Here is a 25,313-nt window from a genome sequence, read left to right as displayed (position 1 = left end):
TTTCTTCCCTGCGAATGACCCGTGTTGGTGCAGCTTTAAGTGCCTCACCAGGACCTAGCTTGGCTACTTATTGAGACTGCGCATGCCCAGTAGCTGCACTATGTCTGCGTATGTGTTATGGAGAAGTATCTTTTACTCGCGCGTGCTGCGAGCTGATCCGTGTTTGTGCACTATAGTATGAATAAAGTTTTCTCTGTGCGCGTGCTCTGTGGATTAGTGTCTCCCTGACATGTTTTTGGTGTTCCGGGTATTGCAAGGGATTATAATTCGCTGCTTCTTTGGCCAGGTTTTCTTTGCTTCGGTATTTTGGAAGGAGGTGTTTCTCTGACTTCCAATGTTCTGAACGCTACTGTAACTTTCCTAAAACTACTCCTCTGAGTTGTCATCTACAAAATAAACTCGGAATGCGTGGTGAAATGTCCCAGCGTCTAGACAAGGTGAGTGAGCTTTTGAACTCGACAAGGAAGAGTACGAGGCAGTAAGGTTATCGGGGAATTGAGTCTAAGGAAAGTTGGGCACTTGTGAATCGCACAGTCTGCCCTTAGTATGGCTTCACAGCGCTTTTGGGTAGTCCTCCGAATGAATTTCCAAACGTTACACCTGATTTTGTTTTGTGTAGGTATGCGGTCCATTTGGCGAGTAGGACACCGTTAATGCAAGTTGCACACATGGCTGGGAAATGCACCCTTTTATACGCAGTTGGTTAATGTTGAATCCTGGTTGGCGCAGTGGGGATTAGCGATTTGTGTTATTAAATTTCTAGCAGGTCACAGCCTCTGCCAGAACCTAATGAGAACATGTGAATCATTACTTTAACATTGTATTGAATACAGTGTAAGCTAGGCCACAGCAAAATGTAAAAATATTGCCTTTAATGCAAAAAAGTGATTTCAAAATATATAGTTTTTAGTAGTACGCATCCAGACTGTTCCAACTGCATATATTTTTTGTTGGTCCATGAAAAAGACACGCTCCAGAACCCATTTGGCAACTTCCTACCGTTACCTCCTAAAAACAATGAATCTTTGGACCATTAAACTTCAAGTGATTCCGTCAGTTAAAACCTATATTAACTGTCCAAGGGCACCTGTGTTTTTTAACAAAAAGTGTGTGAACTCTTTGTAAAAAAAAAAAAAAAAAGAATGTATAGGTGCCACTTTCTGTTTATGTTCAGCTGTCACAGCGTGAGCTTCTGCTGCGGTACACTGTGCTTGGCGCGAGCTCTCGCTGTGACGCGTGCTGCATGTTTACGTCACTATGTTCTATTTAGCAGCGCGCTCTGTATATTTTTAAATAACCCATGATTTCTTTTATTATACACTTGTGACATTAAGTTTAGAATTTGGTAGTTTAAAGTAATAGGTCACATGCGTGTAACATGTATTTTGAAAAGTATAACTCTAATATGTATATGTAAGTGCAACATCGATTATGACAGTTTACTCTGTCTCACTGACGCTCTTGTCATGCTGGTTGTGGGCTCCTGTTTTTGAGGCTTAATAAAGAAGTTCCACACTGGATCCGTGCTTGGAGAGCCACATTTATTTTTAAATACTAAGGCACTTGCAACAGCGTGCCATAGATCTGGCCCACTTCAATCTCTGGTTGTGAGTTAGACCAGAGGACTAAGCCAAATTGCCTACCTTTTTATTTGGTTTGTCCCGGTTAATAGGTATGTTTTGTAGGTATACAATATGGGCAAGGGCTTCTACTGTACCCATATCTACTCTCAACAATCTGATTTCAGCTCATAAACCTTTTGAAACAGGCACTCTCCACACTGCAGTCTACAGATAGAAGCTTGCCCTCTCCTCTTATTTTATTTCCTGGTTACCAGTTGACGAAATCCCTTCAATCCACATCCCATCATCCCCAAACCTTTAGTTTAAATATAATGTTTTGTCTCCTAAAGTGGTCAGTACATCTGGGAATTTTTGTTGGGGCATTGCACTGGTTAGCTCTTGCAGACTTTCTAATGACAGTTAGAAACTCACTGAAGTCATTTGTTTTGTTTTTATCTTGAGGTGGGATAGTTGACATTTTTATATTTTAATAAGTCTGATGATATTTGAGTCTTCCCTGTGGGTTTTTGTGAAGTGTTAATTCAATTTTTTTTTTGTTTCAAGAACTGCGTTATTCTTTGCATTTTTTTCAGTAATTGTGCTTTGGTCTCTGTTTTACATATTGCCTCATTATTTTTTAGCCATGTATTTTGAAAAAATAAGTAAAAACATTTTTCAGCTATTTGGGGAGTTGTATGTATTAACATATATTACATTTATGTGTAAAGATGTGGCTGGCCTTTCAAAAATTGTACTGCAGAATGGGAATTGTTGTACTGCAAAATGTGTGCTTATTAAGCATTCCACTGTGCGGGGTCATTTTTTGTGTTTTTATATTACCCGAGGTAAACCCAAAGGAGAAGGTGAAACCTTCAGACACTTCTACACTGGTAATATAATGCTTGAACTCATCTCTTGTCTTGCCTGCTCCACGTCTGATGCCACCACCTTTCTAAATGCCTAAAGCGTCTTTTTAGAAAATTATGTGAAAAAAATGCTCCAGCTTAAACATGCAAGCACAAGTCAAAACCTTCAGCACGTTGGTACTCTAGATGTTGGTGATAATAAATGCTCTATCTGCATGTAGGAAAGAAAATGAAAGGAAAAACAAAAATCATTAAGATTTCATAATAATCTGTGCAACATGCAGACAGTTCATCACATTAGCCAAAAAAGTACTATGCCAAAACCATCAATGAAATCACAAGCAGAACATTTTTCAAGTCAAGCACCACATCAGTCCCCTACTTGACCCACATATCCCACTCTTCACAAACAAGTACAATGCCATCAACCTCTTTTTCCATAGAACAGTAAAGAAGATCCAACAGTACGTAGGCATCACCACACCTGCTTCTCCTTTTACACACCTACTGCTGCTCGTAGAATCCACCAAGGATCATCCTGCAAAGCCCTACCTCTCCCATATCTCGTTGACGTACTTAACTCTTAAAAAGCCACTTCCTTTGAAGGTGTAGTCTTACCATCGTCTCACTTCTATTCATCGTGCCAATGCCTCATTCATCCAAGACAGGTTAGATCTTCCCCCTCCTAATGAATCCTACATTAGACCATGATGACCCTGCCAACTAATGGCCCATCACTTACCTATCCTCCCTGTGCAAGATTATTGAAAAGCACTCTGCACTAAACTCTTAAGATTACTGCTAAGCATCTCCTGCATAAAGATTGGTTTGACTTTAGATCATGCTGCAGCATGGAGACCACTACCTTACACATCATAGACAGTGCCCTACTGCCAAATAAATAAGGGAATTTTCTCCTAGACAGCTCATCTGCCTTGGACACAATGGACCAGCCAACCCTAATTTACATCCTGGGGTTACAAGTAGGATCACTGACGTGCCCTTCACTGGTTCTCTTCCTACCTTTCAAATCAACACCACCAGTTTGTTCACATCGGCACAACCAGGTCACAAAAGATCCCTATTAGCTGGGAATCCTTCCAGGAATTCATTCATACTGTGTTGTGTCATTTTCATATACATTGAGCTTCTTGAGGCATTATTTGCAGATAACAGCATCAAGATTCACTAAAACGCAGACAGTACACGCACTATGTGAAAGTCTCCTCTGCTCCAGACATCTAATGTCTCAAACCCTGCCTGCATCTCATCTAGACCTGAATGTCCAGCATCTACCTAAAGCTCAACACATCCTAGACATTATTCCCGTTATTTCCAGAGATCAAGGTGTAAAGAGTACAAACCTTGCATTCAGCTTGGCCACCAACCTCACCCTCAAGGAACACAAAACTAATTTAGCCTTGTACCATCTCTCTCATCTACTCCTCTAGAAAAAGAGAAACTGTTTCCTACAGAAGATGGCTTTGAAACTGTTCTCCAGGCTCCGTACTCTCTCATCTGAATGGTGGTACGACCTTGCTCCACGGTCCATCTCCGGATCTAGGGTGTATAATAATGTTATTGTCGAAATATGGATCTCCAAATGTATTCATAATCACTCAACCGACCCCTCTAACCCCGACGTGGGCAAAGAACCCAAAGAAATGGTATCTCCTTCAGTGCAGTCATCATCGGTGTCATCACCGTGTGTAACTGGTTACTGGATTGAATCTGTACCTAGAACCCCCAAAGCCAAACATAAAAAGTCTGTTTGCCTTTTAAAAGTTTTGCTCTCCACATTCACAAGTGGAACCTTTTTTATTGAAATCTCCACACAAGATCCACCCCTTACAAGGTCTCCAGTAGAGCAGTGTCTCCTCTCTGTCAAACTCTTCTTACCCCTCTGGCGCTCAACAGAAAGGGAAATACACTTCCACCTCAAATGCTCATCATCCAGAGGATAAACGGGTAAACATAATGTTAATCTAGCACATGAAGCTGCTATAGCGTTTCCAATTACACTTTGAATTTCCAATAACACTTTGCAGAGACTTCTAATAACACTTTGCAGAGACTGAACAGCAGCATCTACAGCAAATTGAAACTTGATATGTCTTTCTTAGCGGATGCCTACAGATTAGAATGTGTTATCACTTCCTCTTTAACATAGGTTTCAGAACCTAGTCAAGACTGAGTACGGCAGGCTTAGATTGCAAAGCCACTCATGTCAGTGTCTCCAATAATGCACTTTCAAAAGTCAGAGGCAATACAGCAAAGCAACCTAAAGCTGTTTTTTTTTGTGTTTTCTTTTTTACAAAAAAAACTTAACAGGCGAGTAGCCTTTTCTCTATCAACCTATGCGACACGTACAAGTTACTTACCTACTGTAATGCTTTTTCTGGTGGATACCTTATCTACCTGTGGATTCCTCCCCTTTTGAATACTCCCAATGCACAAGCATTCAATGAAAATCATTTATTTCTATCTCTCCACATCGACCGTGAGGTACCCACAGGTAGATACTGTATCCACCAGAAAAAGTGTTACCGAAGGTAAGTAACTTGTTCTTCTGATGGATACCTCAACCTGTGGAGTCCTCACCTTTTGAATAGAATCTCAAAGCAGTACCGCACTTGGAGGTGGGTGCCTGTCTGGCAATACTAAGAAATCCTGCAGCACTGAACAGGCAAAATGACCGTCCCTCCTAATTTCTGAGTCTAAGCAGTAATGTTTTGCAAAAGTGTGGAGGGATGCCTTACAAATGTCAACAACAGGTACACTTCTAGCCAAAGCAGAAGTGGCATACTTAGCTCTGGTCGAATGAGCTCTAATACCCTTAGGAAGATCCTTCTGTGCTAGCAAATTATATATATTTTTGCAACAAATGACCCACCTTGTCAGTGTTCTTTTGTGGACAACTTTGCCCTTCATCTTGCCCATATAGCCAATGAAGAGCTAATAATCCATCCTGAAGTCTTTCATCCTGTCCACAAAGAAGCCCAGTGCTCTCTTCTGATCCAGATGATGCAGCCTTTCCTCTTCCTTCGAAGGATGGGGAGGAGGGTAAAAGGATGGAATGGAGATAGATTGGACTAAATGGAAAGGAGTCACTAACTTAGGTTGGAAAGGCGCCCTGGTTCTCAAAAACACCTTATTAGCATGGGAGGTAGTAAAAGGGGGTTTCACACTAAGAGCTTGCAGCTCACTAACACGCCTAGCCCATGTGATCGCTATAAGGAAAACAGTCTTAAACGTAAAGAACCTCAAAGAACAACTATGCAATGGTTCAAACAGTAAACCCATCAAATATGATAAGACAAAATTTAAGTCCCACTGAGGCATTATAAATGGAGTGGGAGGAATCCTATTAGTCAATCCCTTAAGGTACTTTAATAATATAGGGGACTTAGGCAAAGAGGGTTGATCAGGCAAACAGAGGAAAGCCGACAGCGCAGATAGGTAACCCTTCATTGTCACTGCTGCACAACCTTGTTGCACTAAGGAAAGAGCAAATTGCAAAATATTAGACAAATGGACCTTTAAAGTATCAGTGTGTCCCTCCTCACACCATTTGACAAATTTTGCCCATTTGCCAGCATAGATAGTCTTGGTGGATTGTTGCCTGGCCGATAAAATAACATCCACCACTTAAGGGGGGAGAGAAAAAGAATTGAGGTTGCCCATCGAAGATCCGCTGCAGTGTCTCTGGAGACTGTTATTGAGTCCTTGAGGTTTCCTTTGTGTTGAAGTCACTGCTTGCGGAGGCACCACTGGAGAGCCCTCATGTGTCAATGTACATGAGTGGCCAGCAGAATACAGGAAACTAACAGACCGAGCAGGCGTAGGACCTTTAGGACCGGAACCACCGCTCCATCATGAAACATTGGAATCATAGCCTGTATGTCCCAAATTCTCTGAGGAGGAGGAAAGGCATGATTCAATGTTGTGTCCAATACTGCCCCTATGAACAGGAAGCGCTGAGAGGGCTTCAGGTGAGATATGGGCACATTCAACGAAAGGCCCAGATTGAACAACATCTCAGTTGTCATCTGCAGATGGCGCAACACTAACTCTGGGGACTTGAATTTGATAGGCCAATCGGCCAGGTAAGGAAATACAAAAAAACCCTTCCTTCTGAGATTCGCTGCAGCCGCTGCCATCACCTTTATGAAGAGTTGAGGTGCGGAAGTAAGACCAAAAGGAAGGATAGCAAACTGGTAGTGCTGCGACCCCACCATTAAACAGATACTTCCTGTGGGGATGTGAAAATACGCATCCTGCAAGTCAATAGAAATCATCCAGTCTTCCTTGTCCAGCACAAGAAGCATCTGTTTCAGGGTCAGCATTTTCAATTTTTCCTGTTTGAGGAACCAATTCAAAATCCTCTGGTCCAGAATGGACCTCAAACAACCATCTTTCTTGGGAATCAGGAAATATCTCGAATAACATCCCTGACCCCTTTCCTGCTCCAGAACCAACTCTACTGCACATTTTGTACCTCTTGTTGAAGCAACAGTAGGTGCTCTTCTGAGCAAAAGGATTTTTGGAGAGGGAAGGGAGGGGGAAACTCCTGAAAGGAAAGGGCATACCTAAAATGCTCAGCCCCTACAAGTTTGATGTTGGGCGTGGCCTGAGTGCTGAAGGTGGTGGACAAATAATCACAGCGCTCCGGCCTAGTAATATTCCTGTTAAAAACTTGCCCTGGGGGCCGAACGTCATCCCTCCCGGCCAGATAACACACCTCAGTGCTGGAGCAGTCGGATGGTCTAGATTCGAGGGGACCCTGAAAAATCAATCACAGAGGAAAGACTAGGGGGCTGAAGCGGGCCGAGTGACGGTGCCCTGAGTGACAAAGTCAGAGAAAAAAGGAGGAAGGGCGCAGCGTAACACGGCACTGGAGATGCGGCAGAGACAGACTGCAGCACTGCCCAGAAGAGACGTGAGGTGAAACAGGAGGGCCCGCGAGAAGCATCAGAGGGTGGGTGGCACATGGGCCCCCACCGAGAGGACGGAAGGAAGGACAGCAAGGTGGAGCGGCAGCATCAGCGTGGACGAGGGCCGCTTAGGAGCGAGGTCCGGGTGTGGTCTGGACGGTGGTGCCGTAAGTGAAGATGCCAGAAAAAACAAAAGGACTGCTGTGGAACAACCCAGGAGAGCGGCGCCGAGGTGCAGTAGGTCTAGGCCAGGGCGGTGCCCCGGAGAGAGGCGAGGCGGGCCGAGGAGGCCTGTGAGGAGGAACAGCGCAGCAGAACCGCTGCAAACGCGAGCCGCACAGGAACCCGTAGTGACGTCCAGGACAGTGGGTGGCCGGTAGCACTAGCAGACGCACGAGACAAGAGGTCAGTGGAAGGGGGCGGACCAGAGACCCTGAAGGCCAGGAGGGACACAGAGGGGATCATAGTGACAAAGCATGTCGCCAAGAATAGGGAAGGAGATTAAGAAGGTGGAGTCCCCGGGCACCATTGCAGTCGTTGTGGGCCCGCGCGCCACCGGGCAATAGCCAGCAGGAGTACAGGCCCCTGAGTGACCAGGGCCTGTACCTCAAAAAGCGCAGATGGAATCATAAGAACTGAGGCCCCCATGAGAAAAGTGTGCTCCTTCTTACGGCAATAAAGGCCCGACAATAGCCCAGCCCACTTAACAGAGCGTTTTCAGCTCCGAAGACACAGGCAGGCCTAGAGCCTACTGGACTGGTCATGGGGAAGCCCACAGGCAAACAAGGAGACTCACAGGTGGAGACTCCAGGCACGACCCACCATATGCGGGCCACAGAGGGGGAGAATGAATCTATGGCCTCAACGATACAAGCACAATTCAACCGAATCTTGGCAGCTATAGCAGACACTAAAACCACGCTGCAGCAAGACACTGGAGTGGTGTCTGCGGGCCGGGGGCTGCTGCGGGCTGAGCATAGGAAACTTGCGGAAAGGATGACAGAAGTGGAGAAAGAGGTCGAGGACATGCATCCAACCCAGCGAGACCTCAAGAAAGGAATGGGAGGATTAGACGAAAGAGTGCTGAAACTGGAACGGAGGGCTGAAGACGCCGAAGGGCGTAACTGGAGAAACAGTGTAAGAGTGGTGGGCCTGCCGGAGGGTACGGAACAAAATGACATACCTGGAGAACTGGTTTACTTCAGAAGTAGCACCGGGCCGCCTGACATCCTTTTTTGCTGTTGAGCGAGCACATAGGGTCCTGGGAAGGCCCCCACAAAGAGGCAGACCTCCACACCCAATAGTGGCAAGACTTTTACATTTTAAAGACCGGGACACTCTTTTGCAGAGTGCAAGATACAATGGCCCCTACACGATTGACAATGGGAGAGTAACACTATTTCCAGACTACACGTTGGCAGTCCAATCTAAATGGGCCTCCTTCATGTCAATTAAGAAAGCACTAAGTGTAGGAAAGTACCATCTTGCCTGGCATGTTACCCCCATTTTTCACTGTATATATGTTGTTTTAGTTGTATGTGTCACTGGGACCCTGCTAGTCAGGGCCCCAGTGCTCATAAGTGTGCCTGAATGTGTTACCTGTGTTATGACTAACTGTCTCACTGAGGCTCTGCTAATCAGAACCTCAGTGGTATGCTCTCTCATTTCTTTCAAATTGTCACTAACAGGCTAGTGACCAATTTTACCAATTTACATTGGCTTACTGGAACACACTTATAATTCCCTAGTATATGGTACTGAGGTACCCAGGGTATTGGGGTTCCAGGAGATCCCTATGGGCTGCAGCATTTCTTTTGCCACCCATAGGGAGCTCTGACAATTCTTACACAGGCCTGCCACTGCAGCCTGAGTGAAATAACGCCCACGTTATTTCACAGCCATTTTACACTGCACTTAAGTAACTTATAAGTCACCTATATGTCTAACCTTTACCTGGTAAAGGTTGGGTGCTAAGTTACTTAGTGTGTGGGCACCCTGGCACTAGCCAAGGTGCCCCCACATTGTTCAGGGCCAATTCCCTGGACTTTGTGAGTGCGGGGACACCATTACACGCGTGCACTACATATAGGTCACTACCTATATGTAGCTTCACAATGGTAACTCCGAATATGGCCATGTAACATGTCTATGATCATGGAATTGCCCCCTCTATACCATCCTGGCATAGTTGGCACAATCCCATGATCCCAGTGGTCTGTAGCACAGACCCTGGTACTGCCAAACTGCCTTTCCCGGGGTTTCACTGCAGCTGCTGCTGCTGCCAACCCCTCAGACAGGCTTCTGCCCTCCTGGGGTCCAGCCAGGCCTGGCCCAGGATGGCAGAACAAAGGACTTCCTCTGAGAGAGGGTGTTACACCCTCTCCCTTTGGAAAATGGTGTGAAGGCAGGGGAGGAGTAGCCTCCCCCAGCCTCTGGAAATGCTTTCATGGGCACACATGGTGCCCATTTCTGCATAAGCCAGTCTACACCGGTTCAGGGACCCCTTAGCCCTGCTCTGGCGTGAAACTGGACAAAGGGAAGGGGAGTGACCACTCCCCTGACCTGTACCTCCCCTGGGAGGTGCCCAGAGCTCCTCCAGTGTGCTCCAGACCTCTGCCATCTTGGAAACAGAGGTGCTGCTGGCACACTGGACTGCTCTGAGTGGCCAGTGCCATCAGGTGACGTCAGAGACTCCTTCTGATAGGCTCCTTCAGGTGTTGCTAGCCTATCCTCTCTCCTAGGTAGCCAAACCCTTTTTTCTGGCTATTTAGGGTCTCTGTCTCTTGGGATTCCTTAGATAACGAATGCAAGAGCTCATCCGAGTTCCTCTGCATCTCTCTCTTCACCTTCTGCCAAGGAATCGACTGCTGACCGCGCTGGAAGCCTGCAAAACTGCAACATAGTAGCGAAGACGACTACTGCAACTCTGTAACGCTGATCCTGCCGCCTTCTCGACTGTTTTCCTGGTGGTGCATGCTGTGGGGGTAGTCTGCCTCCTCTCTGCACTAGAAGCTCTGAAGAAATCTCCCGTGGGTCGACGGAATCGTCCCCCTGCAACCGCAGGCACCAAAGAACTGCATCACCGGTACCTTGGGTCTCCTCTCAGCACGACGAGCGCGGTCCCTTGAATCCAGCAACTCTGTCCAAGTGACTCCCACAGTCCAGTGACTCTTCAGTCCAAGTTTGGTGGAGGTAAGTCCTTGCCTCCCCACGCCAGACTGCATTGCTGGGAACCGCGACTTTTGCAGCTACTCCGGCCTCCGTGCACTTCCGGCGGAAATCCTTTGTGCACAGTCCAGCCTGGATCCACGGCACTCTAACCTGCATTGCACGACCTCCTAAGTTGTTCTCCGGCGACGTGGGACTCCTTTGTGCGACTTCGGGTGAACACCGTTTCACGCATCCTCGTAGTGCCTGTTTCTGGCACTTCCGCGGGTGCTGCCTGCTGCTGAGAGGGCTCCTTGTCTTGCTCGACGCCCCCTCTGTCCCCAGACGCAATTGGCGACATCCTGGTCCCTCCTGGGCCACAGCAGCATCCAAAAACCCTAACCGCATGATTTGCAGCTAGCAAGGCTTGTTGGCGGTCTTTCGGCGGGAAAACACTTCTGCACGACTCTCCACGGCGTGAGGGATCCGTCCTCCAAAGGGGAAGTCTCTAGCCCTTGTCGAAACCTAAGCTTCTACTGTCCAGTAGCAGCTCCTTTGCACCCACAGCTGGCATTTCCTGGGCATCTGCCCATCTCCGACTTGCTTGTGACTTTTGGACTTGGTCCCCTTGTTCCATAGGTACCCTCGACTGGAAATCCATCGTTGTTGCATTGCTGGTTTGTGTCTTTCCTGCAGAATTCCCCTATCACGACTTCTATGTCCTTTGGGGAACTTTAGTGCACTTTGCACTCACTTTTCAGGGTCTTGGGGTGGGCTATTTTTCTAACCCTTACTATTTTCTAATAGTCCCAGCGACCCTCTACAAGGTCACATAGGCTTGGGGTCCATTCGTGGTTCGCATTCCACTTTTGGAGTATATGGTTTGTGTTGCCCCTATCCCTATGTGTCCCCATTGCATCCTATTGTAACTATACATTGTTTGCACTGTTTTCTAATACTATTACTGCATATTTTGGTATTGTGTACATATATCTTGTGTATATTTGCTATCCTCATACTGAGGGTACTCACTGAGATACTTTTGGCATATTGTCATAAAAATAAAGTACCTTTATTTTTAGTATATCTGTGTATTGTGTTTTCTTATGATATTGTGCATATGACACTAGTGGTACTGTAGGAGCTTCACTCGTCTCCTAGTTCAGCCTAAGCTGCTCTGCTAAGCTACCATTATCTATCAGCCTATGCTGCTAGACACCCTATACACTAATAAGGGATAACTGGGCCTGGTGCAAGGTGCAAGTACCCCTAGGTACTCACTACAAGCCAGTCCAGCCTCCTACATTGGTTGTGCAGCGGAGGGATAAGTGCTTTGAGACTACTTACCACTCTTGTCATTGTACTTTTCATAAGAGAAAAATATACAAAACAAGTTCAGTGTGTGTACACATAACCAAAAAGTTTTGCATTTCCTCTTTTCACTCTTTTCTAAGTGCTGAAAAGTACTTCCAAACTTTCTAAAAAGTTCTGAAAACTTTTTTCTCTTTTTCTATCACTTAAACTCTTTCTAAAAATGTCTGGCACAGGCCAAAATGTTGATCTGTCCAAACTTGCATATGACCACCTTAGCTGGAAAGGAGCAAGGAGTCTCTGTGTAGAAAGAGGTTTGAGTGTAGGGAAGAATCCTTCTTTGGAATTATTGCTTAACATGCTTAGAGGACAAGATAAGGCCATAAGGGCCCCATCTGTTGAAAAAGTAGCTAATGGTTCCCAATCTGATCCAGGGACTCCCCTAGGAAAAGATTCAGGAAAGAAACTTCCTAGCCTGCCCAATACTAGACAGCCTAGCATAGTTGGTACTGAGGTTGAGTCACACCATACAGATAGTGTTGTCTCACATCATAGCAAAAGCATTCATTCTCACCACAGTAGAAGTGATGTTTCTGTTAACCAAGCTGTTAGGGTGCCTTCTGTAAGGGACAGGTCTCCTTCTGTCCATTCTCACCACACTTCTGTTTCAAGGAATGTCCCTCCCACCCACCCTGATGACAGATTGTTAGAAAGGGAGCTCAATAGATTGAGAGTGGAACAAACCAGACTGAAGCTCAAGAAGCAACAGCTGGATTTGGATAGACAGTCCTTAGAAGTAGAGAAGGAGAGACAGAAACTGGGGTTAGAAACCCATGGTGGCAGCAGCAGTATTCCCAATAGTCATCCTGCAAAAGAGCATGATTCTAGGAATCTGCACAAGATAGTTCCCCCTTATAAGGAGGTGGATGACATTAACAAGTGGTTTGCTGCACTTGAGAGGGCCTGTGTTGTACAGGATGTCCCTCAAAGGCAGTGGGCTGCTATCCTATGGCTATCATTTAGTGGAAAGGGTAGGGATAGGCTCCTTACTGTGAAAGAAAGTGATGCCAATAATTTTACAGTTCTTAAGAATGCACTCCTGGATGGTTATGGCTTAACCACTGAACAATACAGGATAAAGTTCAGAGAGACCAAAAAGGAGTCTTCACAAGACTGAGTTGATTTCATTGACCATTCAGTGAAGGCCTTGGAGGGGTGGTTACATGGCAGTAAAGTTACTGATTATGACAGCCTGTATAACTTGATCCTGAGAGAGCATATTCTTAATAATTGTGTGTCTGATTTGTTGCACCAGTACTTGGTGGACTCTGATCTGACCTCTCCCCAAGAATTGGGAAAGAAGGCAGACAAATGGGTCAGAACAAGGGTGAACAGAAAAGTTCATACAGGGGGTGACAAAGATGGCAACAAGAAGAAGGATGGTAAGTCTTCTGACAAGGGTGGGGACAAATCTAAAAATGAGTCTTCATCAGGCCCACAAAAACACTCTGGTGGGGGTGGTGGGCCCAAATCCTCTTCTAATCAAAACAAAGAAAATAAACCATGGTGCTATTTATGTAAAATAAAAGGCCATTGGACAACAGATCCCAGTTGTCCAAAGAAAAGCACCAAGCCTCCTACCACTACAACCCCTACTGCTACACCTAGTGTCCCTACTAATAGCAGTGGTGGTGGGAGCAAACCTACTAATGGCCAATCCAAGGGAGTAGCTGGGCTCACTTTTGGTAACTTAGTTGGGGTTGGTCTGATTAGGGAGACCACAGAGGCTGTGTTAGTCTCTGAGGGGGCTATTGATTTAGCCACCTTGGTTGCTTGTCACGTTAACATGGATAAGTACAAGCAACTACCCCTAATAAATGGTGTTGAGGTTCAAGCCTACAGGGACACTGGAGCCAGTGTGACTATGGTCATAGAGAAACTGGTCCACCCTGAACAACACCTACTTGGTCACCAGTACCAAGTAACCGATGCTCACAACAACACACTTAGCCACCCCATGGCTGTTGTAAATCTCAACTGGGGGGGGGTTACTGGTCCAAAGAAAGTTGTGGTAGCTTCAGATTTACCTGTAGACTGTCTATTAGGGAATGATTTGGAGACATCAGCTTGGTCAGATGTGGAGTTGGAGGCCCATGCAGCAATGCTGGGCATCCCAGGGCATATTTTTGCTTTAACAAGGGCTCGGGCCAAAAAGCAAAAAGGACAGGGTGACTTGGATCCTGGAACAATGGACCAAGTGCTCCCTAAAGCTAGGGCTAGTAGAAGTAAAGCACTTCCTACTATCCCTCCCTCTACAGTGGATTCTACTTCTGAGGAAGAAGAATTTCCACCCTGTGCAGAACCTACACCAGAGGAGCTGGAAGCAGACACTGCTGAGCTTTTGGGTGAAGGGGGGCCTGCCAGGGAGGAGCTGAGTGTGGCACAGCATACCTGTCCCACACTAGAGGGTCTAAGACAGCAAGCTGTCAAACAGGCTAATGGGGATGTCAGTGACTCTCACAGAGTTTACTGGGAGGACAACCTCTTGTACACTGAAGCAAGGGATCCTAAACCTGGAACTGCCAGGAGGTTAGTGATTCCTCAGGAGTACAGAAAGTTCCTCCTAACTCTAGCCCACGACATTCCCCTAGCTGGACATCTGGGACAAATGAAAACTTGGGACAGGCTTGTTCCCTTGTTTCATTGGCCTAGAATGTCTGAGGACACAAAAGAGTTTTGTAAGTCCTGTGAAACCTGGCAAGCCAGTGGCAAGACAGGTGGCACCCCAAAGGCACCCCTTATTCCACTGCCTGTGGTTGGGGTTCCCTTTGAAAGGGTAGGGGTTGACATAGTTGGCTCCCTTGACCCTCCTACTGCTTCAGGCAATAGGTTTATCTTGGTGGTAGTGGACCATGCCACAATATATCCTGAAGCAATTCCTTTAAGGACCACTACAGCACCTGCAGTGGCAAAGGCCCTCCTGGGAATATTTTCTAGGGTGGGCTTCCCAAAGGAAGTAGTATCAGACAGGGGAAGCAATTTCATGTCTGCTTACTTAAAGGCCATGTGGAAGGAGTGTGGTGTGACTTACAAGTTCACTACACCCTATCATCCACAAACAAATGGACTGGTGGAGAGATTTAACAAAACTCTCAAAGGCATGATTATGGGACTCCCAGAAAAACTCCGCAGGAGATGGGATATCCTTTTACCATGCCTCTTTTTTGCCTACAGGGAGGTAGCCCAGAAAGGAGTGGGCTTCAGCCCCTTTGAACTCCTCTTTGGACACCCTGTTAGGGGTCCACTAACACTTGTCAAGGAGGGTTGGGAACAACCTTTAAAAGCTCCAAAGCAAGATATTGTGGATTATGTACTTGGCCTCAGATCAAGGATGGCTGAGTATATGAAAAAGGCCAGTAAAAACCTTCAGGCCAGCCAAGAGCTCCAGAAGCAATGGCATGATCAGAAGGCTGTTTTGGTTCAGTACCAACCAGGGCAGAAAGTGTGGGTCTTGGAGCCTGTGGCCCCAAGAGCACTCCAAGATAAATGGAGTGGACCCCACATAATTGTTGAAAAAAAGGGTGAAGTCACCTACTTAGTTGACTTAGGCACTGCCAGGAGTCCCCTTAGGGTGCTCCATGTCAATCGCCTGAAACCCTACTATGACAGGGCTGATCTCACCCTGCTCATGGCAACTGATGAGGGACAGGAAGAAGACAGTGATCCTCTACCTGATCTCTTCTCTTCCACAGAACAAGATGCTCTAGTGGAAGGTGTAGTTTTGGCTGATTGTCTTACTGCTGAGCAGAAAGACCATTGCATAAATCTCCTGGGTCAGTTTTCTGAACTCTTCTCTACTGTGCCAGGTACCACTTCTTGGTGTGAGCACACTATAGATACTGGAGACAGCTTGCCTGTCAAAAGTAAGATCTATAGGCAGCCTGACCATGTCAGAGACTGCATAAAGCAAGAGGTGCAGAAAATGTTAGAACTGGGAGTAGTTGAGCACTCTGAAAGTCCATGGGCTTCTCCTGTGGTACTTGTACCAAAACCTCATTCCAAAGATGGAAAGAAGGAAATGCGGTTTTGTGTAGATTATAGAGGTCTCAACCAGGTAACCAAAACTGATGCTCACCCTATACCCAGGGCAGATGAGCTCATAGATACACTGGCATCTACCAAGTATCTAAGCACTTTTGATTTGACTGCAGGGTATTGGCAGATCAAATTATCAGAAGATGCTAAACCTAAAACTGCATTTTCAACCATTGGAGGCCATTACCAATTCACAGTAATGCCTTTTGGATTGAAAAATGCACCTGCCACTATTCAAAGGTTGGTGAACACAGTCCTGCAAGGGCTGGAAGCTTTTAGTGCAGCATATTTGGACGATATAGCTGTCTTTAGCTCCAGTTGGGATGATCACCTGGTCCACCTATGGAAAGTTTTAGAGGCCCTGCAAAAGGCAGGCCTCACTATCAAGGCTTCAAAGTGCCAGATAGGGCAGGGGAAAGTGGTTTATCTGGGACACCTTGTTGGTGGGGAACAGATTGCACCACTTCAGGGGAAAATCCAAACTATTATAGATTGGGTTCCCCCTACTACTCAAACTCAGGTGAGAGCCTTCCTAGGCCTCACTGGGTATTACAGGAGGTTCATTAAGAACTATGGCTCCATTGCAGCCCCTCTTAATGACCTCACATCCAAAAAGATGCCTAAAAAGGTATTGTGGACAGCTAGCTGTCAGAAAGCTTTTGAGGAGCTGAAGCAGGCCATGTGCTCTGCACCTGTCCTGAAAAGCCCTTGTTACTCTAAAAAATTCTATGTCCAAACTGATGCATCTGAATTAGGAGTAGGGGCAGTCCTATCACAACTTAATTCTGAGGGCCAGGATCAACCTGTTTCTTTTATTAGTAGGAGGTTGACCCCTAGAGAAAAGCGTTGGTCTGCCATTGAGAGGGAGGCCTTTGCTGTGGTCTGGGCACTGAAGAAGTTGAGGCCATACTTGTTTGGCACTCACTTCATTGTTCAGACAGACCACAAACCTCTACTTTGGCTAAAACAAATGAAAGGTGAAAATCCTAAATTATTGAGGTGGTCCATATCCCTACAGGGAATGGACTATACAGTGGAACATAGACCTGGGAGTAGCCACTCCAATGCAGATGGACTCTCCAGATATTTCCACTTAGACAATGAAGACTCATCAGGTCATGGCTAGTCTTATTGTCCTTCGTTTGGGGGGGGGCCGGGGGGGGGGGGTTGTGTAGGAAAGTACCATCTTGCCTGGCATGTTACCCCCATTTTTCACTGTATATATGTTGTTTTAGTTGTATGTGTCACTGGGACCCTGCTAGTCAGGGCCCCAGTGCTCATAAGTGTGCCTGAATGTGTTACCTGTGTTATGACTAACTGTCTCACTGAGGCTCTGCTAATCAGAACCTCAGTGGTTATGCTCTCTCATTTCTTTCTAATTGTCACTAACAGGCTAGTGACCAATTTTACCAATTTACATTGGCTTACTGGAACACCCTTATAATTCCCTAGTATATGGTACTGAGGTACCTAGGGTATTGGGGTTCCAGGAGATCCCTATGGGCTGCAGCATTTCTTTTGCCACCCATAGGGAGCTCTGACAATTCTTACACAGGCCTGCCACTGCAGCCTGAGTGAAATAACGTCCACGTTATTTCACAGCCATTTTACACTGCACTTAAGTAACTTATAAGTCACCTATATGTCTAACCTTTACCTGGTAAAGGTTGGGTGCTAAGTTACTTAGTGTGTGGGCACCCTGGCACTAGCTAAGGTGCCCCCACATTGTTCAGGGCCAATTCCCCGGACTTTGTGAGTGCGGGGACACCATTACACGCGTGCACTACATATAGGTCACTACCTATATGTAGCTTCACAATGGTAACTCCGAATATGGCCATGTAACATGTCTATGATCATGGAATTGCCCCCTCTATACCATCCTGGCATAGTTGGCACAATCCCATGATCCCAGTGGTCTGTAGCACAGACCCTGGTACTGCCAAACTGCCTTTCCCGGGGTTTCACTGCAGCTGCTGCCAACCCCTCAGACAGGCTTCTGCCCTCCTGGGGTCCAGCCAGGCCTGGCCCAGGATGGCAGAACAAAGGACTTCCTCTGAGAGAGGGTGTTACACCCTCTCCCTTTGGAAAATGGTGTGAAGGCAGGGGAGGAGTAGCCTCCCCCAGCCTCTGGAAATGCTTTTATGGGCACACATGGTGCCCATTTCTGCATAAGCCAGTCTACACCGGTTCAGGGACCCCTTAGCCCTGCTCTGGTGCGAAACTGGACAAAGGGAAGGGGAGTGACCACTCCCCTGACCTGTACCTCCCCTGGGAGGTGCCCAGAGCTCCTCCAGTGTGCTCCAGACCTCTGCCATCTTGGAAACAGTGGTGCTGCTGGCACACTGGACTGCCCTGAGTGGCCAGTGCCATCAGGTGACGTCAGAGACTCCTTCTGATAGGCTCCTTCAGGTGTTGCTAGCCTATCCTCTCTCCTAGGTAGCCAAACCCTCTTTTCTGGCTATTTAGGGTCTCTGTCTCTTGGGATTCCTTAGATAACGAATGCAAGAGCTCATCCGAGTTCCTCTGCATCTCTCTCTTCACCTTCTGCCAAGGAATCGACTGCTGACCGCGCTGGAAGCCTGCAAAACTGCAACATAGTAGCGAAGACGACTACTGCAACTCTGTAACGCTGATCCTGCCGCCTTCTCGACTGTTTTCCTGGTGGTGCATGCTGTGGGGGTAGTCTGCCTCCTCTCTGCACTAGAAGCTCCGAAGAAATCTCCCGTGGGTCGACGGAATCGTCCCCCTGCAACCGCAGGCACCAAAGAACTGCATCACCGGTACCTTGGGTCTCCTCTCAGCACGACGAGGGAGGTCCCTTGAATCCAGCAACTCTGTCCAAGTGACTCCCACAGTCCAGTGACTCTTCAGTCCAAGTTTGGTGGAGGTAAGTCCTTGCCTCCCCACGCCGGACTGCATTGCTGGGAACCGCGACTTTTGCAGCTACTCCGGCCTCCGTGCACTTCCGACGGAAATCCTTTGTGCACAGTCCAGCCTGGGTCCACGGCACTCTAACCTGCATTGCACGACCTCCTAAGTTGTTCTCCGGCGACGTGGGACTCCTTTGTGCGACTTCTGGTGAGCACCGTTTCACGCATCCTCGTAGTGCCTGTTTCTGGCACTTCTGCGGGTGCTGCCTGCTGCTGAGAGGGCTCCTTGTCTTGCTCGACGCCCCCTCTGTCCCCAGACGCAATTGGCGACATCCTGGTCCCTCCTGGGCCACAGCAGCATCCAAAAACCCTAACCGCACGATTTGCAGCTAGCAAGGCTTGTTGGCGGTCTTTCGGCAGGAAAACACTTCTGCGCGACTCTCCACGGCGTGAGGGATCCGTCCTCCAAAGGGGAAGTCTCTATCCCTTGTCGTTCCTGCAGAAACCTAAGCTTCTACTGTCAAGTAGGAGCTCCTTTGCACCCACAGCTGGCATTTCCTGGGCATCTGCCCATCTCCGACTTGCTTGTGACTTTTGGACTTGTCCCCTTGTTCCACAGGTACCCTCGACTGGAAATCCATCGTTGTTGCATTGCTGGTTTGTGTCTTTCCTGCAGAATTCCCCTATCACGACTTCTATGTCCTTTGGGGAACTTTAGTGCACTTTGCACTCACTTTTCAGGGTCTTGGGGTGGGCTATTTTTCTAACCCTTACTATTTTCTAATAGTCCCAGCGACCCTCTACAAGGTCACATAGGTTTGGGGTCCATTCGTGGTTCGCATTCCACTTTTGGAGTATATGGTTTGTGTTGCCCCTATCCCTATGTGTCCCCATTGCATCCTATTGTAACTATACATTGTTTGCACTGTTTTCTAATACTATTACTGCATATTTTGGTATTGTGTACATATATCTTGTGTATATTTGCTATCCTCATACTGAGGGTACTCACTGAGATACTTTTGGCATATTGTCATAAAAATAAAGTACCTTTATTTTTAGTATATCTGTGTATTGTGTTTTCTTATGATATTGTGCATATGACACTAGTGGTACTGTAGGAGCTTCACTCGTCTCCTAGTTCAGCCTAAGCTGCTCTGCTAAGCTACCATTATCTATCAGCCTATGCTGCTAGACACCCTATACACTAATAAGGGATAACTGGGCCTGGTGCAAGGTGCAAGTACCCCTAGGTACTCACTACAAGCCAGTCCAGCCTCCTACACTAAGGGAGGAAGGAATCCACTACTCACTGTTGTTACCTGCAAGATCATACTGAACGGTAAGACCCAGTTCTATGAAGACCTAGCGGTGGTGTGGGACTGGCTCGACTCATTCAAAACAACAGGAACTACAGCTGCCACTAGAGAGCACCGGAACGAGGACCCACAGAAATCGAGGAAAAGACAGAGGAGACCACGAAGCAGACCAAGGCAGAGGAAACCAAGTAAAGTGGAGTCAGACAGAGATAGGGCAGCAGCACTACATGCAGCAGCGGATCTGCTGCATAAATCAGGAACGGATTCTGAACAGGAGTCACAATCAGGAAGCAGTCAATAGACTCTTGAGTCCAGGGGATGCACGTAAACACATAAAGTGCTCACTGGGGTGACACCTCAGTCAGTGGAAGACCTGATCTGAAAGGACGGGCAGCCAGAAGACGCTACGCACTGGCAACAGAGAAGCCAGTGCCTTAGGTCATGAACAGGGAGGACACGAGGAAAGATGAAACAAACGGGAATGAGACTGCTGCGGGCAGGCATGATACCTACCAGGGACTGAGACATCCAGGAACGCCTGACATCCCCAGACGTCTGGGGTTGCTTTAGAAAAACAGAGGGTCTCCGCACCTGTAGCCTGGGCCGGACCCCCACGATGGAGCAATGGGTAGGCTGGAGCAGTCCATGATGGTACCCTAGGCAGCCCCCTTCATCTACCCACCAGCCAAGCTGGGTGAACTGGACCAGATGTGTTTAATTTTTTAACTTTGCACGTTTGGACGGCCGGCCGTTGCTGGGTGGTCCTGTGGATGGGGAATTTAGAGTTGGGGATTGTTTTGTTTAGACATTTCTGGAGTAAATAGCTTACATATATGGTTGGTAGGGCACAAGCGTAGACAAGAGTTGGGGCACAGATACATGACATACATAATCCACAGATGGCAAGGGAGGGTCACACATTGACGTGCATTTCCTGGAATGTAAGGGGAATGGGGTCAGTGTCTAGCGATATGCCATCCACCGCTACCTGAAGCGCAGAGGGGTACAAATAGCCATGTTACAAGAAATCCACCTGGCAGACACAGAAATAGACCGCCTCCGTCGAATGTGGCGGGGACCGCTATTTGCAACATCCTACTCTTCCTATGCATGAGGGACCCTGCTATGGATAAAGGCGGATATTGCCTTTGCACCCTCTCACTCTCTGATAGACAATGAGGGTAGATATATCCTGGTGACAGGTAGGTTATGGGTAAAGAAATCACGCTAGGAAGTATATATTCACCTAACCATGACCAACTGGCCTTCTTGCAAACCCTGTCCACACCAATGAGGAAACTGGCAAGCAGTGCATTGTTGTTACGGGGAGACTACAACTGCGTGACGGATGTCCTGCTAGACCGCTCTACTCCTACCTTACCAAGTGCTCCTCCACATAAAATATCTGCGGCTTTGCAGAATGGCAATGTAGTTGGGGCTTAGTTGACATCTGGAGGGTCCATCATGGAGAGGATCGGGAATACTCCTTTTATTCACCCCTACACTCACTAGATGCCTTCCTCTGCTCAGATCAATTGAGTGGAAGCATATACTTCACGGAATACCTCGGGCGCACGTTGTTGGACCACAGCCCCATACTACAAGGGTTACATGTATCTGCCAACAGACCAATGATCCCCATGTGGTGACTGCAGCCGGAAGTGCTAGATGACCCAGTGTATTGGGAGGTGCTACGCACAACTATAGCTGACTTTTTCACCTCTAATCAGGGGACAACTACATCCCCCTTGGTGGAGTGGGAAGCGTTCAAGGTGGTGATATGGGGCCACTGTCTGGGACAATCGGTGGGCATCACTAGGAAGCCCACTGCAGAACTCCACACATTGGAGACACCGATACACACATTGGAAACGTCCACGACCACAAACCCTACAACTTTTCAACAGTTAATAGATACTAGGAAACAACATTGGGAGGTAATGGAAAAACTGAGATGCCACAATTATAAAACATTCATGAGCAGAATCTATACAGAGGAGGGTAAATCAGGCAGATTGCTGGCATGGCTGATCAGGCCTGAATCCAGGGTGTCTCCCTAATGACACAACTAAAGATGGCCACTGGAACACAGGTACACGATTACATGACATGAGATAAAACAGGCAATAAAAGACATGGCAAAGGGTAAGACACCAGGCAATGACAGACTCCCAGCGGAGTTTTACGCCACTTACGCCACCCTGCTGGCACCGAAGCTGGAGCTCCTCTACGCAGAGTCGCTATGACTCGGGTCTCTGCCTGCCTCGACTCGTGGAGCTGCGGTGGTGCCTCTGCCCAAGACATCAACAGTTGGGGAACCAGTAACAGCATTTTGTCCCTTATCTATGCTTTATATGGATTTTAAAATATTACGGAAGAGGTTAGCAACCAGACTGCTTCCACACATGCAAGCACTCGCACACGAAGATCAAAATGGTTTAATCCCTCAGTGGAGCACATCAGTCAACCTCAGGAGACTTTATCATGTACTTTACCACACAGAGGTCATGACCCAACCAGCAGCACATCTCTTGTCGATAGACTTAGAAAAGGCGTTCGACTCCGTACGGTGGGACTACCTGATGGGGGTGATGAGTAAGATGGAAATGGGGGAGGACTGGATGAAGTAGGTTGCCCTACTGTAGGAAAAACCGACGGCAAGGGTTAAGACAGGCACCACAGTTTCAGAAGAGTACAACATTTACAGACGCACCAGACAGGGTTGCCCGTTATCGCCACTTCTATTTGCCCTGGCAGTAGAACTACTGGCAGAACATTTTCATCAGCATGGGAAGGGAGAGGGCATTCAGATAGAGGGCATAGAACACATCATATCCCTGTATGCGGATGACATCTTACTGTATCTGTCCAGTGGTGGAGCAGGGGTGGAACGAGCGATGCAACGCCTGGAAGATTTCAGCATAATATCAGACCTTAAGGTTGACAAAACCAAGACCTATCCGTTTCTTTGTCAGCAGGACTTGCCTACCCCATGTGACAATCTGGCGGGCCTACAATGGGCGCCAGTGACCTTCAAGTACTTAGGCATCCATGTATACCATCAAATGGATGATATGAAAGAAGGAAACCTAGGCAGGGCGCTACGCACAAGCGTGACATTTTGGAGAACCTTGAGCCTTCCACTGATGTCTAGGGTGACCCTCTCCAAGATGGTGATGCTGCCCCAACTGCTATATTATTTCGCCAATACACCGGTGAAATTACCTGGAGCATGGTTTAAACAGCTAAATAGCCTGCTCAGAGATCTGGAATGGGGATAGGCACAGAGTCTCACTAAATAGCATACAAAGACCAGCAGGGTTGGGGGGACTGGGGATACCAGATTTTGAGTCCTACTACCAGGCGGCTCAACTACAATGGGTGACTAGATGGATAGCTGAGACCGAGGAACAGAGCCCAAATCGGTTGGGGCTAGCACCTAACCAGAGCAAACGAATTGCTAAATTAGTACAACAAGAAACTCGGCTGCAGTGGACTGGAGTGTTGATGCAAGCAGCCATATATGGGTGGCGTAGGAGTACGAGACGAATGAGGGAGGCCCTGAGGTATACTCTAGCACTGCCACTGGTGGGACTACCCCATGAGAGACCAGTGCGTTACTTTACTGAACGCCAACTAAAGGTATGGACGGAAGCAGGGGTGACCACGATAGGAGACTGCTTTGAAATGGGGACGCTGTGCCCTGGGCCAACCTGGCAGATACATTTCAAATCCCACCTGGACAATTCCTGTTATATGAGGCACTAGTGAACGCTTTCCAGGACCTCTGGGAAACAGGACCAGAGAAACCCCACAACACCAGGTTCTGCACACACTGATAACCCTAGGCACTTCCACAAGACAAATGACATAGATATATAAGGCACTAACTGAGATGAAACGATCACCTATGGCCGCACTCAAAACCAGATGGGAAGAAATGCTGGGACATGGTATTCCAGACCCGAGCTGGTACAAAATCCTCCCATGTCCTGATAATTTATCGTGCAACACTAGATTAAAATGCATACAATTTAACTATCTCCACATGACATATCTTACCCCACACAGACTTCAAGTGATTTACGGAGGGGATACTAGACACTGCCTGAAATGTCATACACCAAATGCTGATTTCAAACACATGGTGTGGGAGTGCCCACTTATCCAAGAGATCTGGGAGGCAGTTGTACAACGCCTTGGGGATCGGATTGGGCAGACACCTGCGTGGACAATGTTAGCATGCTTGTTGGGAGACTTCCCTAGACCCGCCAGGAGTAAGGTGGGTACAAGGTTCCTGGACTTGGCTCTGGCCCTGGTCAAGTGTAAAATCGCGATGGCAGGGAAATCTGGCACTGGAATGAAGGTAGAAAAATGGGCAAAGGAGATCACTGATTGGGCCGGAGAGGAGGGACGGATTCTGCGCCGAGAAGATGCGCAGGGCACTAGACGCAGACCTATGGCTGAGCTACGGCAGGAGGTGTTGAACAGATGGGAAATACCATCAACACCGGGACTGAGAGGCGAGCGGAACAATATGAGGGTAGAAAGTGCGATGGACGGGTCAGACCAGGGTGGAACATAGTAGGGTTAATTTTGGACCAAGAAACATGAGAGGGGCAATAGACCAAGTAATCAGAGGAGGGAACAGACATTACACCCCCACACACTGTGTATAAATAAATAACATTTTAAATGGGGAATGGCTATCTCGGAATGTTGAGGACAGAAGACCCATGCCACTTCAGGCATCAGATCACGACCGATTGTGCCATACACTTTACTAACATGCCCTTACCCACATGCCCGCATACTTAGAAGGAGAGGGGGTCCCAGAGATCTTCAGGTTAAGTTCAGGTTTAAATTAGATTGCAAGCTATAATGCAGTCATAAATGAACATGTCTCTCCCCACACCTGGGATTCTAATAAAAAGAACACAGAAAGAGACGTACAGGACAAAATAGGAACAATAGCGAAGAAATGTTGATGATTATTTTTCTTGTACTACTGACGAACTGAAAGTTCTAAAACCAAAATATATGTTTAACAACAAAAAAAGCATTAAAGATATCTTAAAAAAAAAAAAAAGTCTGATGTTATAAACTCCCACTCTTGGAGAAAATGAATTAACCTCCCCCTTTAGGCAGCACATGCTGCAGAAAGGGGAGAGAACTAGGGCTGCTTCCCTGTCAGGTTCCCAGTAGA

At 47.3% G+C, this 25,313-nt stretch overlaps 1 protein-coding gene across 2 annotated transcripts in view; it reads left to right on the top strand.

The window, feature by feature from the left end:
- The first annotated feature begins 215 nt into the window (after nt 1-215).
- LOC138284559 (zinc finger protein 282-like) overlaps nt 216-25,313 on the top strand; it is an 85,668-nt gene continuing 60,570 nt past the window's right edge. Inside the window, exon 1 of one of the 2 annotated variants that reach the window (XM_069223461.1) lies at nt 216-437. In XM_069223461.1, the coding sequence (XP_069079562.1) occupies nt 405-437 (33 nt within the window). In that variant the 5' untranslated portion in view covers nt 216-404. The remainder of the gene's footprint in view (nt 438-25,313) is intronic. The other variant, XM_069223462.1, reaches the window with a different exon arrangement.

This window comes from Pleurodeles waltl, chromosome 3_1 (genome assembly GCF_031143425.1).
Source record: "Pleurodeles waltl isolate 20211129_DDA chromosome 3_1, aPleWal1.hap1.20221129, whole genome shotgun sequence".
In the NCBI taxonomy this organism is placed as follows: Eukaryota; Metazoa; Chordata; class Amphibia; order Caudata; family Salamandridae; genus Pleurodeles; species Pleurodeles waltl.
Note: the sequence above shows the minus strand (reverse complement) of the source record. Positions and strands in the feature narration are given on the sequence as shown.